At 42.5% G+C, this 14,993-nt stretch overlaps 1 protein-coding gene across 1 annotated transcript; it reads right to left on the bottom strand.

Annotated features, from left to right (window-relative positions):
* Positions 1–605: 605 nt before the first annotated feature.
* On the bottom strand, positions 606–7,349 carry slitrk3a (SLIT and NTRK-like family, member 3a). The gene is made up of 3 exons (XM_079354459.1): positions 6,510–7,349; positions 5,789–5,876; positions 606–4,011 (listed from the first exon to the last, which is right to left on the bottom strand). The coding sequence occupies exon 3, from the start codon at positions 3,951–3,953 to the stop codon at positions 1,239–1,241; it is 2,715 nt and encodes a 904-aa protein (XP_079210585.1). The 5' UTR covers positions 3,954–4,011; positions 5,789–5,876; positions 6,510–7,349; the 3' UTR covers positions 606–1,238.
* Between the last annotated feature and the right edge of the window lie 7,644 nt (positions 7,350–14,993).

Raw genomic sequence — 14,993 nt, 5'->3', positions numbered from 1 at the left:
TGCCCTCGACTGCATGTTTCACTCTATTGGTTCTGTAGCTATTCATCCTTTTTCAGCAGCTCTGTCTCATGAAAGTTGGCCACTTCTCCAACATGCCGTTGAACCTAGACATCAAATACACAGCCTATCAGTAGCGCTCGACACAGGTTCCCGTGGCATCAACCCTTTCATCATTTGATTGAAGAGTTTGTTTTATTAAGAAGGCTATACCAGACGCATAATCACTATACATTGATTTAACATTACCTTTACAAGTAAATTCTTCACTGAAATTACAGAATAAATATATGCACAATTTTCTTCAAATCTTTGTGAGAGAGAAAACATTAAAAGTGCTTCCTACAAAGCCATTAGTGGGTGACAATGGGGAATCCAGAAGCAATGGAAGGGGTGGGGGGGACGGTCAACAAAGTGCGTGGAAATATCCAGAAAACCTTGAGCATTGTCTTATAATAATATTCACAAATGTTTTACCATCCGTACGTCGGTGCATCCTTTTTACCAGAAGCACCCTGATATAGAGAAAAGTCCTCATTAATAGTAATAACCATATTAATAAGATATAAAAATTAAATAGAACACTGAACTGTAAATGCGTTGCAGTATCTCTGTTCATAATGAGTGTGATAGTTATGAGTAAATCCCCTCACTTCCTGCAATGAAGTGAGTGCATGCAGCAAACTGCAGTTCATTTTAATATATCGTCTTTTTTTTCTCTCTTTCCACCATTGCCTACAAACTGTATGTGCACGGCCTCCAGGTGTTTGTAAATCCTAGTCAGGGGTAAAAGGAACAGAAAGAAAACCCCCAAGTCAGGGAGACGTCCAGCTCCCGTGTGTCTTTCACACCATGGTAACTCCATTAAAAGGGGTTTTAGAGAGAGATGTACTTTAGGATGTTTTGTATGTTTTTATTCCCCGGTGCCCCTCTTATTCCTCTTTTGCTCTCTCGGGCATATAGAGATATTTATATAATATAAAAATAACGGCTGTTGACATTGCTGGCTACTCTGATAAAAAGGCACTTCATTGAAATATCTGAGAATGGCCTCTCCTCCAAAGTGATTTTTTGGGGGGACTGTGTTGTTACTGTATAATAATATATCTTTTTTACCATGCTGCTTTTTCAACTTATTGTTTTTTTTATATTGGTTTTGGGAGATTTTGCTTTGAGGGTGGCGAAGTGAATGTGTTGATTTTGTGTTTTGCTTTTCTTTTCCCCCCCATGGACTTCAGATGTTAAAACCGGTAAGATTTTTCCAAGACTTCGAGGTAATCCGGCTTGGTTTGAAGTTTGGCCCTTAACTCGAGGTAATCACTTTGGGACGGGTCAGGGTAACAGCCTTTCCCCGCCGTAAAAAGCAATGTCTCCTTCAGCCGTGCATCCTGCTGCAAATCTGGGTACTGCATGCCTGGTGGATGCGCATGCGCCACATGCATGTCCTTTAGTTTGGGAACTGTCCCATACAAACAGTCTACAAAGCCCACCGTTGGTGTGGGCCTCTGACTGTCAATTACGGTAGGGCAGAGCCCACCGTTCTCATGAAATCCTGCCATGTCAGCCGTGGTGTGGTTGACTGTGACAATGGTGTTGAGTTGAGAGTTGGAAACGGCCAAGGTCCACTCTCTATCTTTCTCGAGCAAGGTTCTGTAGTTACTGTTGCTACTGGCGCCATTGTCTTTCTTCTCTGAAAACTGTGCTCTGTCATCCTCAGCTATTTCTCCCTCTCTAGGCTTATATATGGGGTTGTTACACATCTGAGTCACAGGGTGGGGGATGTAATCATAAACGTGACCGTGGGCATGTGTGTGACTTGTGTGATTGTGTGTGTGCATATTGGGTGTTGGTTTCTCTGGTGTGCCAGCATTGCCGGAACTACTCTGCCTTGGTGGGTCCTCAAAGATCCTGCATTGCATTTGGATTCCCGTCAGATCTACCTCCGAACGTTTCCGAAAGGGTAGCTTCTTCCTGCGACGTAGAACAAAGGCAAAAAAACCAGCAGCCACAAACACAGCAGAAATGAAGAGGATGAGGAGGCTGAGGATGAGGACTGACAGTGGGACAGCCCCTCTCCCACCCGCCTCCCCCATATTAGAGCTCCCTGTGGTGTAGTCATCTCCTCCAGGCTGAGCCGGTGAAGGGCCAGACGAATACTTAAGCTCAGGACAGATGACCTCAACCTCAAGAGAGCGCAGGTCCTTCCCAAAAGCATATTCAGGTGTCTTGCAGAAGACATCTCCAACCACGATGACTGAGGAGAGTTTTTCTATCCACTGTTTGAGGGGGATGATGTCACAGGAGCAGTCCCAAGGGTTCTGGTGGAGGTCAATCTGAACAATGGAGGTCAGATGCTCAAGAACACCATGCACAGGCATGGAAAGGAAGTAGTTGTTACGGAGGTTGAGGCGTGCAAGGTTGGTGCCAGCGAAGGCATCAGTGGGGAGGGAGCGCAGCAGGTTGTCGTTGAGAAAAACCAGCTGGAGGTTTGGCATTAGAGAAAAGGAGTTAGGTTGTATCTCACGGATAACGTTATACTCAAAGTAAAGATAGCTCAACATCTGCAGCCCACGAAACATTCCAGGGGTGAGTCTCTCGATGTCATTCCCATTGAGATATAAACTTTTCAAGTTTGGCAGGTTGATGAAGGCGCCCTCCTGAACATAGGATATCCTATTATTCCCTAAATGCAGTAAATCCAAACTTGAGAAGTTCCAGAAATCAGAACGGTAGATTTTCTGTATTAGGTTCCCACTGAGATACAATTTCTTGGCATTGAGAGGCCGGGGGAGGAGCTCAGAGATGTTGTGAAAGCCTTTCTCTTTACAGTTAACTGTAAGTCCTAGGTCATTAATGTGAAGGTTGCAAGTGCATCCAGATGGACAAATTATTGGGATTGGAGGCCTTGTTTGGTAGCCAGCAATGGGAGGCTGGTTGATGCCTGGGTAGACGCTACGAGGGGTTGGTGAGTTCTTTGTAGGCCGAGGTCGTTTGGTAGGCTTGACGACTCTTTCCTTGTATTCCACAGAAGAGGCTGTGTTGTGAAATGAGGAGAGCATAGAGGAAGGTTTAGTTGGCCATGTGTTCTCATTGCTAAAAGGGACCCGGGGAATTCCCAGCTTGGCCTCAATCTCTGCATCAGAAAGTAATGGGCAGAGCTCGCTGCGCTTGATTTCCCGTAGGTCTTTCCCATGTAAGTGGAACGGGTACTCACATGTGATCTCCCCAACTAAAGCTGTATAAGGGATCCTCTCCAGCCATGTTTTCAACTGGACAATCTCACACACACAGTTCCAGGGGTTCTCTTCCAGCTGGATTTCCATTAAGCTCCTCCCAACATACTCCAGCGTTCCTTTATATGGCAATGTCTTTAGTCTGTTTCCTCTTAGGTCCAGATGAGTGAGTGACACAGACCGGAAAAGATAATTTGGGAGCACAGGGATGAGATTGTCATTTAGTATGAGCACTCTTAGTTTGTGAAGGTGCCTGAATGCACCACTTTCAATCCGTTTGATAACATTGTAGTCTGCCTGGAGATATTCTAAACTCTCCAAACCCAGAAAGGTGTCATTCCGGAAAACTTCAAGTTTGTTTTCGTGTAAGAACAGCCGTTTGAGTATTCCTAAGCCGTTGAATGCTCCAGCATGGATATCCTGCAAGGCATTATTACCGAGGTTAATGGATATAGCGTTGTTAAGATGGAGGAAGCTGTTAAAGTAAAGCTTCCTCATCGAATTTCTCTGCAGGTTGAGCTTGAAGGGCCGACTCCAAATCTGGGAGATCTGGCTGACATTTGTAAATCCTTTACTGTCACACTGGACGTGAAAAATGCCCTCTTTGACCTCACAGTAGCAGGGCTCGAAGCAGGGCTCGTCTATCTCCTCGGAGTCTTCCAGTAGTGGGATCGGCGTGGTCCATCCTAAGGCTATGGTGCTCAGCAAGGTAACCCACAGCATCCTTGCTGACACCACGGGGATGAAGTTTTGGCTCCAGGGACAGAGCCACTTCACAGCACTACAACAGAGAACAGAGAAAAGACAATGGAAAGGGAGGAGGATGAAAATGGTGGGGTGATAATAGACAAACAAGAACACACACACACTCAAAGTGAGGTATAAGTTAAGAGATAGACAGACAGAAGGGGAAAGAGAGAGACAGAAAGGAGGCATTAGTTTCAGCAGATTAGAAGGCAACTTTGAAATTATTATATAATAGAATGACGTATAGTTCTGCTTTAGATGTGCAATATAGTTGGATATTTTAAAGTAAATATAAGCCAGCACACTTGGAAGGGCAATATGATACTCTGCTACACAAACAAATCTCTGCATTCAGTCTGTTAACGTCAGTATGTTGAGGGAATCGCCATTTATTATACAGCAGATGTGCTGCTAAGGTTTCAATAAATCAGCTCAGAGATGCTTATCTCTGTGAATAAACGACGGCAAAAGCAAGTGGGCGAGGTTAGTGGTGAGGAGACAACGTCCCTGTGCTGTGTTTATTACATAAGGGGGACCTCAATCCCTCTTTAGATAAATGAGAGTCCAGAAAAGCGCGGGGGAAATCGAGTAGGTGCACCGAAGGTCTGACGCAGGAAGAGAATGAGAAGGAAATGGTGTCAGCCTGGTGACCATTAGCGGGATGAGATGAGGACTGTTGAAGGACTTGCTGAACATCCCATCACATCAAATTAATTTCAGCATATGTATATGAAATCAGAAAAAAAAGAAAAGATATGATGGTTCCATTTATGCTTTAACGCTGCAGAGGCTGCTTTGAACCGTGGAAAGACGTCAGAATCATGTCAAAATGAAGGGTTAGGGGTTATGGGGCTATTCCAAAAGGTCCGATGATTCTGAAGTACATAAAACATCCGAGACATTTTTCCTTGGCGATTTCTTCTACTTAAATACTTAACATATACATTGAATAAATAGGAGAATCTACAAAGCTTTTCGGTGTAACTGAGTCTGTCCTATTACAACAACACAATCAAAACGTTTATTTCTAGCTTTCCTGATTGGTGATGCCATTTGATGAAATAGTTAAAGGAAAAACGGCACGTGAAAGGCGCAGTGGGCGAAGAAGTTGCTCCAAGACGCTCAGATAAAAGAGGCTGTGTTTGAGTGAATCCAGCCGGCCTTGAAACAAATTTGGACGAATAATAATACTGATAATAATAATAATGATAATAATAATAATAATAATGATAATGAGGCCCGTGAAAGTCCCTTGTTTAAAATGAAAATGAGGGGATTATCGGAGATCTCGTTCCCGTGATAAGTGGGGGAAAAAAGTCAAAATTCAAAAACCAACGCATTAAATATCTTTTCTGTAGGCTGTGACTTCGCATAACACGCACACACTCACATGCATACAGACATGCATGCACGGCGCTGTCCGTTCATTCGACGGTGCTGAAAATCCAAAGGAGAGGCGCCGGGACAGTCTGCCGTAGAGCCGCTCTCCAAGGTGCTGAAACCAAAGCCCAGCAAAAAAAAAGCAAAGTAGAGAGGAAAAAATAGAAAATATTGAGTAATCCTCCTAAAAAACTGGTGGTAAAATATGAAAAATATCCTAGAATACGAGCTCCTCAATGCAAAACGAACTGTTTTCATTCCCCTTGCCGTGCATAATCCTCCAGGATTTATCGATCCCGCCTCCACGGTAGAGATCAAAAAGCGCAGATGCGAGGTTTAAAAAAAAGTCAGATCGAGATTCAAACAGTTGAAAAATAACGCGCTCCATATCGCATTCCCCTGAGGTGTTTCAAAACAGTTGATATACGTACTTAGTTTAGTGGGATTCCAACTTCACATATCCTCCTACGGTGTGTTTCGTTGTCGCCCGGTGCGTCCCGCTCACCGTCCGATGCCGGGCTGCGAGGAAGAGGCCAAGGAATCGGGGGGTGCCGGAGCCGTCAAAGGAACGGGAGAAAATGAGAGAGAGCAGGGCATTGAGGAGGGAGAGAGAAAGAGATGCGCATGTGAAAGAGCCACGGATTCAAAGCCAAGCTGGGGAAATTCTCCACAGCCCTGTGTACTTACATACATAAAAAGTGGCACATTCCGTAAAAACAAGAAACATATTGCAAAGCTGAATTTATATTAAACAAAGTTATTGAGAAACGTTGACATCTGACAATCTCACTTGCATCACAACAAGAAGTCGTGCTCACCATTTACTGGAATTGAACACAAAACAATGTTGCTGTCAATACAGCACAGACAACAGATAGCTTATTGAAATAAATGCCAAGCATAATGCAGTATAGCCTTCCGTCGTGACATTGGCAGAAGAAAAAAAAACGGTGAATAAAGAACAAACGGCTATTGATCAGACGACTGGATCCCTGCTATCCGTTATCCTGCTTACGGAGATGCTTGATGTTCCCTTTTAAGTCCATGGCTTTGCAGAGACATGAGCATGCAAACACACACACACAAACACACATCTGCATAAGATTCCCCATGATACACTTCAGAGCAGGCAAACATTGCTTAAACACTCACCTTAGTTTGGTAGTGCGATTGGAAAGCATCGGGAAATAGGACCACTATGAATCTTGTTAGATCTCTCTCCCTGCTTCTTCCCTCTTTCTGTCTCTCTCTCTCTCTGTCTCTCTCTCTCTCTCTCTCTCTCTCGCGCTCTCTCTCTCTCTCTCCGTGGCTGAGGCAAAAGAGAGGAGAGAGGAGGAATGAAGACGTGATAGGAATGCAATCTCCCCCACTCTTGCTCTCCGGTGACTGACTCTCTCCCTTATTTCTTGTCTCTTCTTTTTTTTTTTTTTCAAAGCAGTTTGCTTAAAATGCAAGTCCTCAACTTGTACCAGTCCGCTTCCTCTTCCTCCCCCTCTCCTCCTCCGCCGCCGTCGCCTCCGCCCCCCCCCCCACCCCCTCTCGGGCGAGCGATCAACAACTGTGCTGCCGGGTGAGAGTGCTCCCGTCTCGGTTTCAGGACCGTATCCCTGTCCGGTGCAGCGATAGCAGGAGTGTGTGGATCATGTTGGCGCAAGGTTCAGCTGGTACCTTTTGTTTTCTTTCTTTCCTGGCGTCCGTTTCCCTGTCGTGCGTCAGAGAGGAGTGAGGGACTGAGCCGGGGAGGTGACGGCGGGAGAGGAAAGGGGTGAGAGACGCAATAGCGAGAGATCTAGCGGTGAGAGGAGATGGGGAGGAAAATAGTGATGGGTACGGTTGCACTATAGTTCTGGGTGCTGACGAGAAGAGCAGAGGACGCAAAGTGAAGAGGAGAAGGCGAGAGGATCTCCGGCTTTCTTGGCGGCGACGCGCACCAAGCCAAATAAAAAAATAAAAAAATAAAGTGAGGGAGCGCGTTGTGCAGGATGGGTGAAACTGCCAAACCTGTAGATGATAGCAAGACTTCTCTCTCTCTCTCTCTCTCTCTCTCTCTCTCTCTCTCTCTCTCTCTCTCTCTCTCTCTCTCTCTCTCTCTCTCTCTCTCTCCTCCCTCTCTCTACTTCATTTTAAGCATAGAGATAAATCTCAAAATGATCACAATGATAACAAATTCTTCTGCTGAGGGGAGTTGTCTCGGTGAAGCGTGGATCTGGCAGCCCTTAACCTGCCAGTGCCTCTTCTGCCTTCTGTGGAGACGAATAGGGTGGCCACGGGTTTCCACAGCAAGCAAGGGGAGAGGCAGGGAAATAACGAGTGCTTCATCTTTCCCCACCGTTTGCTTGCCTTCCCCCGCCTCGCCTCCAGCGGGCAACAAAAGCCCGTGTAGTGAGCAGCGAGCAGAGCTAGAGCTCACAAGCACGGCCATCCATCACGAATTGCAGCTCTTGAAGCTCTACAATTAGTGGGGGGTTATCTCATTAGAAATGTACTGTCATCATGTGGATTCTTAAAACAATTTTGACATTAGAAATGCGTGAAAACGGCCATAAAGTATTGTTATTAATACTGCACCGACTTCACCGGAGTGTACCTTATTTCTGTAAACAATATGTTGTCTCTAGCCTGAATTATAAAGCTGTTTGCACATCTCAGGAGAACCATAAACTTGTACAAATGGCAAATAAACATGATGACAAATAAAGAAAGTGAGACAGGTAAAGAAAGTAAAACCAACTTTGCAGAATTATTTTTTTCTGTGACCATTTAGAGATAAATCAATCCATCCATAAGTAACTCAAGCCCCCTAAGGGTCTGAAATACTAACACATGGAATGAAACTAATGAACCCATAATATCACCAAGACATTACATTGTGCAAAGATCATAAAAACAACAAACTTCCAGGTTATTATGTAAAATAAAGCATAAGCACCTTTGATAACTTGAAAAAAAAAGATACTTTTTGAAGTAATGGAAGTGAAAGGGCAATACCAGACCATGTGATCAGAGCATCTTAAGAAGCTAAAATATGCACTGAAGAAGATACGTGATTCCTTTAATCCTCTTGCTCTGAAGTCCTGATTGTTTACATGCTATACCTTCATAATAATTAATGGTAAAAGCACACATTTAGACACAAGGTAATATACTGGTCCATACTCTGTGATCTCAGAAACAATCCACAGTGGTTCCCCTGTTGTAAGAAAACCTAAACCCTTTTCACAGATACGGAAATCTTCTGAAAAGCTCAGGAGATTTTCTGTCGGGACTTTATGTATGAACACAACAGCAACATTTTTTATTTCAGATTTTACCCAGAGTTTCTCCTGCCAGACCCCTAGATTTTTTTCCTCAGCATGTCCGGAAGGGCTGATGTGACAGCGCAGCAGCATTTTTCTTGAGAATTTACCTTGAGCCAATAGGAAGGAAGTGACATTATTCCCTGTGACCGCTACACAGTCCAAGGAGTGTCTGCTAGGGACCACTACGATTTCTGTGTGCGTAATTAAACTGCGGCATTATGTTTTCTGTTTGCTTGTTTTGTTCACAGCTCTTTTGTGGATGCTGTCATTTAGTTGGGCTACACATATCGTTGATACACATAGCATTGATAAAAAGGCAAATATCAGCTCTATTAAGTTTTGCTTGTTATACAGACGGTTGTTCCCTATTCTCTGGAAACAAAAAAAGTCAGTAAGCTCCCACTTACAGTCTTAAATCAGCGTGAGTATTGGTTTGTCAGTGTTAAAACTTCTAAATTTGCTAATAAAGGTAGTAGAGATGTTTTCTGAGTATTTACAAATGTTGCTTTGCTGTTAGCAATCTCTGTTAGTTGCTATCAGAAATAATGTCCAGGTATGTACAGCTTGACATTATTCATGGCTTTGTCATTTATGACAAGTATTGACATTTTTTTTACACTGTTACTATTATTATTGTGTTGAAAATCGATGACTTACCTGAAAACAAGGTACAGACATGGTTAATCTCAGCTCCATAACAAATCACATAATCCCCTGATTAGGAATATTGTAAGAATTAGGATTAAATGAGAAAACCATTATCTCAGTTGAAACCTCTGTTGAGATGACATAGTCAGGGCGAATTAAATACTGTATGATACATGATTGAGATTTAAAACTGTTGCTCATTTACAAAACAGCACCTAAGGAAGCTAAGAAGTATATGTGTTAATACATGTAATGCTCTCTGAATCGTTAATGACAAAGACACAGAAAAAACTAATAACAAAAACGTAACTAAAACTAAGCATTGTCCCAAAATACTAAAGGAACTAAACAAACAGACCAGCATTAAAAACACAAAGTCAAACTGATATTAAAAGAAAACACTTGTAAAAAGTCCCCAAATACTTTAATTTTGATCCTTAATTAAAGTCTTTAATCCAAGTCTACCTCTCCCCCCCACACACACACAAACGCACACTACACTCTGCCAATGAAAGGCACTTGTTACAGCCTTCGTAACAGGGCTCTTGGAATTTTCCTCGCAGAGTCCCTCTCCAACATTAAGAAACATCTAAAGACTTTGCTCTTTCATGAATACCTACAAGTCTACTGTAACCATATTGGTGCTCCTGACGACGATATGTTGGATGAACAGAATTGTCATCAGAAGCTGTTGATGTTGTTGATGGTTATGATCTATTTAAAAAAAACACAGGCATTGCCTCCTCATCCTGCCTTTTAGACTTAAAGCTGTTTGTTAGCACTTCCTCACATTGTTTCCTCCTCTCGATCCATGCTCGTGTTATTCTTACTCTCTGATGAATGCAGTTTTGGAAAAAAAAAAAAAAGAGTCTGCTAAAGGGTCTGAATTTCTGCTACTTATTTGAACGAGTTGCTATGTGTCTTTTGTCCATGTGTTGTATACACATTACAAAAGATACCCACACATGTGACCATATACACGCCCAATTGCCCCTCCCCCCCACAAACAACAACAACAACAAAAACGTGCAGTGGATGTGAGATTAGAGAGGAATGTTTGGTAGCAGCTGGTGGTCTGTAAAGCTGCCATTCTTCTTCATAAAAAGCCATCATTCACCCCTTCCGCCTGTCAGCTAATGTCAGACAGAATGACATAAGGCCACTAACTCTTCATTTAGTTCACATGACATGGACAGGCCAGTTCGTCACTATGAGGCAGGACTAAACCTTAAGATTATAGATCGGGGCTAATGAGATTATCAGTTAGGCTTTTTCTCTCTGAGTGACATGGCAAAAATTGGACATTGATCTGTTTGGGTCAGGGTATGACAAGTGTCATGCCAAAGCTAAAGCTTGTAAAAGGAAAATGTTGGCAGGAAGCGACAAAAACAATGTGGGTATACCAACATATGTTAAAGTCATGAGCAGTTTATTTCCACAGCTTATAAAGGGTACAGCTACTGTATTTCAACATTATTTTTGGGAAAAGTAAAATAGAGACTCTCTTCACCAGTGAAACACTGATCTTTCGAAAAAAGAATCAAGGTATTTTTCACAAGACTACAACGATGGTCTAATGGAAACACTTTGTATGGAGAGTTTTGGAACTGGCAGGCTGGTCATTTGTCTTTTTTGTATATTTTTTTCTGCTTCTTTCATGCATATTTTTTGTATATTTTTTCCAACGGAAGAGTGTTCTATTATTTATTCTATCTTGTTCTTCATATTGTTACTTTTTTTTGTTACCTGCTACATTTTATTTTATTGCATATGCTGCTGGAACCTACATTTCCTTGAGGGAGTCATCCCAAAAGGATCAATAAAGTTCAGTCTAAGTTGTCTGTGTTGGAAAAACAGAGTTGCAACAGATGTTGGTGCAAGATCAAGAGCAATCTTGGCTAACTTGGAGAGCAGTTGCTTTACAGAGCATCTATATTGTCATTTGGTTTTAAGAACTTTAACACCAGCCTAATGAGACCTTCAATGGGAACAAGATAAACCTCCAACAAAAGGATTCAGAGGGATACAAATGGGCTAAACCAGTGGAAAAGCTGCAAATGATGTAGAAAGATCCATCCCACAGGCAGACTTGAACAATGTTCAAAAAGGAAAAAAAAAAAAATAATCTGTCATTTGGATAACATAAAGTAAAATACAAGTACAGACATAATGTTTGACTGGTATGTCTAGACATTGTAACAGGCATTAAAGTCAACTCGGACATCGCTGACCTTTGAAAGTCATTGTTGCATGATGGAGGGACAGCAGTGACACTCTGTCATACGGACAGCAAGCAGCACTGTGTGCAACAGAGAAAGAGGCGGCTGCGAGTGCTGCTCAGACACAGTCACACTCCACAGTGTAAAGAGTCAATAGCAGCAGCCATTCAGCAGAAGGGTCACAAACGTGCAGTACAGCTACAGAACAACACTGTTATTTATGTATAAAAGATAATGTTGTCTATCTGTTGATATGATGGCATGGTAACCATTCCAGTGAAATGGTTCAAGTCAAAAATATCTGGTTGCAACAATACTTTAATAGAAATGGGTAGCAAAGAGTAACTCATCCTTTTAATGGTTGTAACTTAAAATTACCCTCTCAAATTTACATTTATCTTGTTTTCTGTTAATTGTTGTCATCTTTCAAATTAAAAAAAAAGTTAAACGGGGAAAAAATAAGTTTGCTCTTCCTCCTTTTTTAAAATGTCACCCTTTGAAACTTTCCATTAAACCGCCGCCTTTGCTTTTCATCAGTAGTTTCAGTGACATGTCTCATGCCGACTGCCCGAGTCCTTTGTTGACTGAAAAGGATTGTGGGAGGACAGTCAAATAATTTGCCATCTATCGGTCTGTCTATCTATCTGTCTCTCCTCTTGTCAGTCTGCCTGACTGCTCGGGAGTCAATTCGTCTGATTGCTGCTCTGCCTTTCGTGTTGTCCACTTACACCCCCACCTGGCTGCCTGACAACTCGACCGCTAGTCTGCCAGTCCCTCCACCTGATGGCGGGCCTGTTGTCATGTCTGTCTGGCTCTCACAAAGGGCTACTATCTGCCGTATGACTGTGCATGGGACTGCCTGATGATATTCATGGAAATGAGATTATCAGTTAGGTTTGAGCTTGTATATATATATATATATATATATATATATATATATATATATATATATCTTATCTAGTCTTCTGACTACCCAGTTTCCCGAACCCTCACACCACAGTTCACACGCTGATGGCAGAGGTTTTTATGTAGAGTGACCATCAGACAAAGCTAATCGTGTGTATACACACCACCAATGAAGCAGCATGCACACATTGGGAGTAACTGTCTTGTCCAAGGCCACATCAGACATGTAGCTGCAAGAGCTGGGGATTGAACCCCAAACCTTCCGAGTAGGAGACAACCAACTCTACCAATTAAGCCACAGACGCCGACAGCAACTATTTGTTGTTACTTCTAATTCTGAACTTCACTTGATAGAGCAGCATTATTTGCCAATATTATTACCATGTGTTCAGTCACTAGTTTGAGTTACAGCAAGATGTTGTATTTCTTGGAGTAGATCTGTTCACTTACTTAGAGAAAATAATGCCTTTGTTTCATAGTTTCCAAGGCGCATAGTTTGTTGATGTTTAGGATCAAGGGATTTAGGCTCAAAAAATGTAAGCAGAAACGACTGGACAGTGAAACCACATAAATAATAACAAACTCAACCAACTATTTTGTACACTAAATTCGGGGGGGTTGTGAATTCCATTGTAATTAAGAGGAATATAAAAGGGGTGCCGACTGACATCCATAAAAAAAGCAAGAGCTTGGGTAAAAAAAAGGGCATTGTGGGGACACCGAATTCAGAATCTGCAGCCAAGTTTGTTTTAAAAGATTTGACCTTGGTGGCGCAGTGGTTAGTGCGTGTGTCCCCTTATATGGAGGCTATAGTCTTCAATGTGGGACCGTGTTCAACAGCTTGTGACTCCTCTCCCGCATGTCAATCCCCACTCTTTCTCCCTGATTTCCATCTCTGTCCTTATCTCTTTTAATAAAGCTCAAAAATAAATTTTGGAACAATTGGCGTACGCTTTAAGAAACAGTGGCTGGAGATCATTGACTTGAAAACCAGACCTATAAAGGGGTTTCTTTGAGAAGTTCAATTCATCTTGATATTCAATTTGAGCAATGTTCCCTTTTTTTTCAATAGATGGGGGAGATAATTCTTGGCGGAAATTAAGCTAAACCCCCTGTGCTCCTTTTAATATCAACCAGACTGTTTTAAGTTTCTATTGTAAAAGTGGATACTCACAGGATTAGTCACTGCAAATATACTCCTCTGTGCCACAGAATAAGTTAAATGTCACACTGGGATTCGCTTTGGTGAACATTTCCAAGCTATGAACTCTGTGTGTGTGTGTGTGTTGGCTGCTGCGCTGCACTTTAATGTGGTCACGTCGGGGTGATTGGCCCAACAGTGTGAATGAAGTTCAGGACAAAAGAGCATCCAAATATAATACCGAGACAAGTGCTCTCCCTCCCTCACTCTCATGCTCTCTCTCTCTCTCTCTCTCTCTCTTTCAAACACACGCCGACAAACACACACACTCTGACATTGAGAGGGACAAAGTCGGAACGTCTCATGAGAATATTGCATTGTAAGGCCATATAGTCTCTGCTTTGACCTCAGATAGCAGCATATTGCTTGTCATCGAAAAAATAGTATTACTGTTACTGAATTTTTTGTGAAGAACAAAAGAAAAGGCAGGGAAAAGTGTACCTACATTTTAACGCCATATATGGCTTCTTTGCAGTAGGTAGTAGAGGTAGTGTGCGTGCCGTATAATGCAAAAGCAAGGTAAGCAGATTGAAGCAGTTAATAAGTTTGATCTGCTTTGGGTGACGAATAATAGTGGATAATACTTGTATAAATCCAATCTGTAAAGCAATGCCTCTCACAAAACATTGACTTTTTTGATGAACATTCACCTGGTCAAGGAGCTGATTCAGCTGAAACAACTGGATTCTGGTTAACTACCGGGTTCCTTAATTCTTCCCTTGACCCTGAGCCTTTGTCGGTAGGGCTCAATATGGAGCTGGCCTAAAGATTCTGGTTCTGTACTGGGCGCCTGATTTCTTAACTTAACCCCCGGCTTAAAGGTTCATCAACAAGTCCAAGGAGAAGATTTAGGGGAGATGTCAGGAGAGTCTGTTTCTCTGCTGAGCTCCTCAGTCATAACCACAACATGTGAACTGAGAGGCAAGGAGAGTAGCTTCAGCTGGCAGGGATCAAGAAGAGGATGCAGCAGAAACTGGCTTATGGGAAGGCTCTTGCTATAGCCTGGCTGATAACTCTGTATATTTTCAGATTGGCAGTGAGGGCAAGATGTTCATCAGTCGGTATGTCTGATGCTCAAACTGCATACAGATGTGGCCTACTGCTTAATCACTGAAGGTTTTCAGATTATCCTATTCAAAGAATTCCAGAACATTTGCTTTTGTAACACTGAGCCCCAGCCTCTGGGAGATCCATGTTGAGGAAAGTGTTTTGGGGGAGGCAATCACAGGCTCTGTAGAACTTTTGGAACCAAGTAAAACTTTCTAAGACTACCACTTGTTGGCTATACAGTTAGGTCCTAGAGTCAAGAGTGCCTTTCTAACAGGATCTGTACGTAGTTCTCAGCCCTGCTGGTGATCCTTGG

This window comes from Symphodus melops, assembly GCF_947650265.1.
Source record: "Symphodus melops genome assembly, chromosome: 10".
Lineage (NCBI taxonomy): Eukaryota > Metazoa > Chordata > Actinopteri > Labriformes > Labridae > Symphodus > Symphodus melops.
The sequence above is the reverse complement of the archived record's forward strand: the minus strand, read 5'-3'. Positions and strand labels throughout refer to the sequence as shown.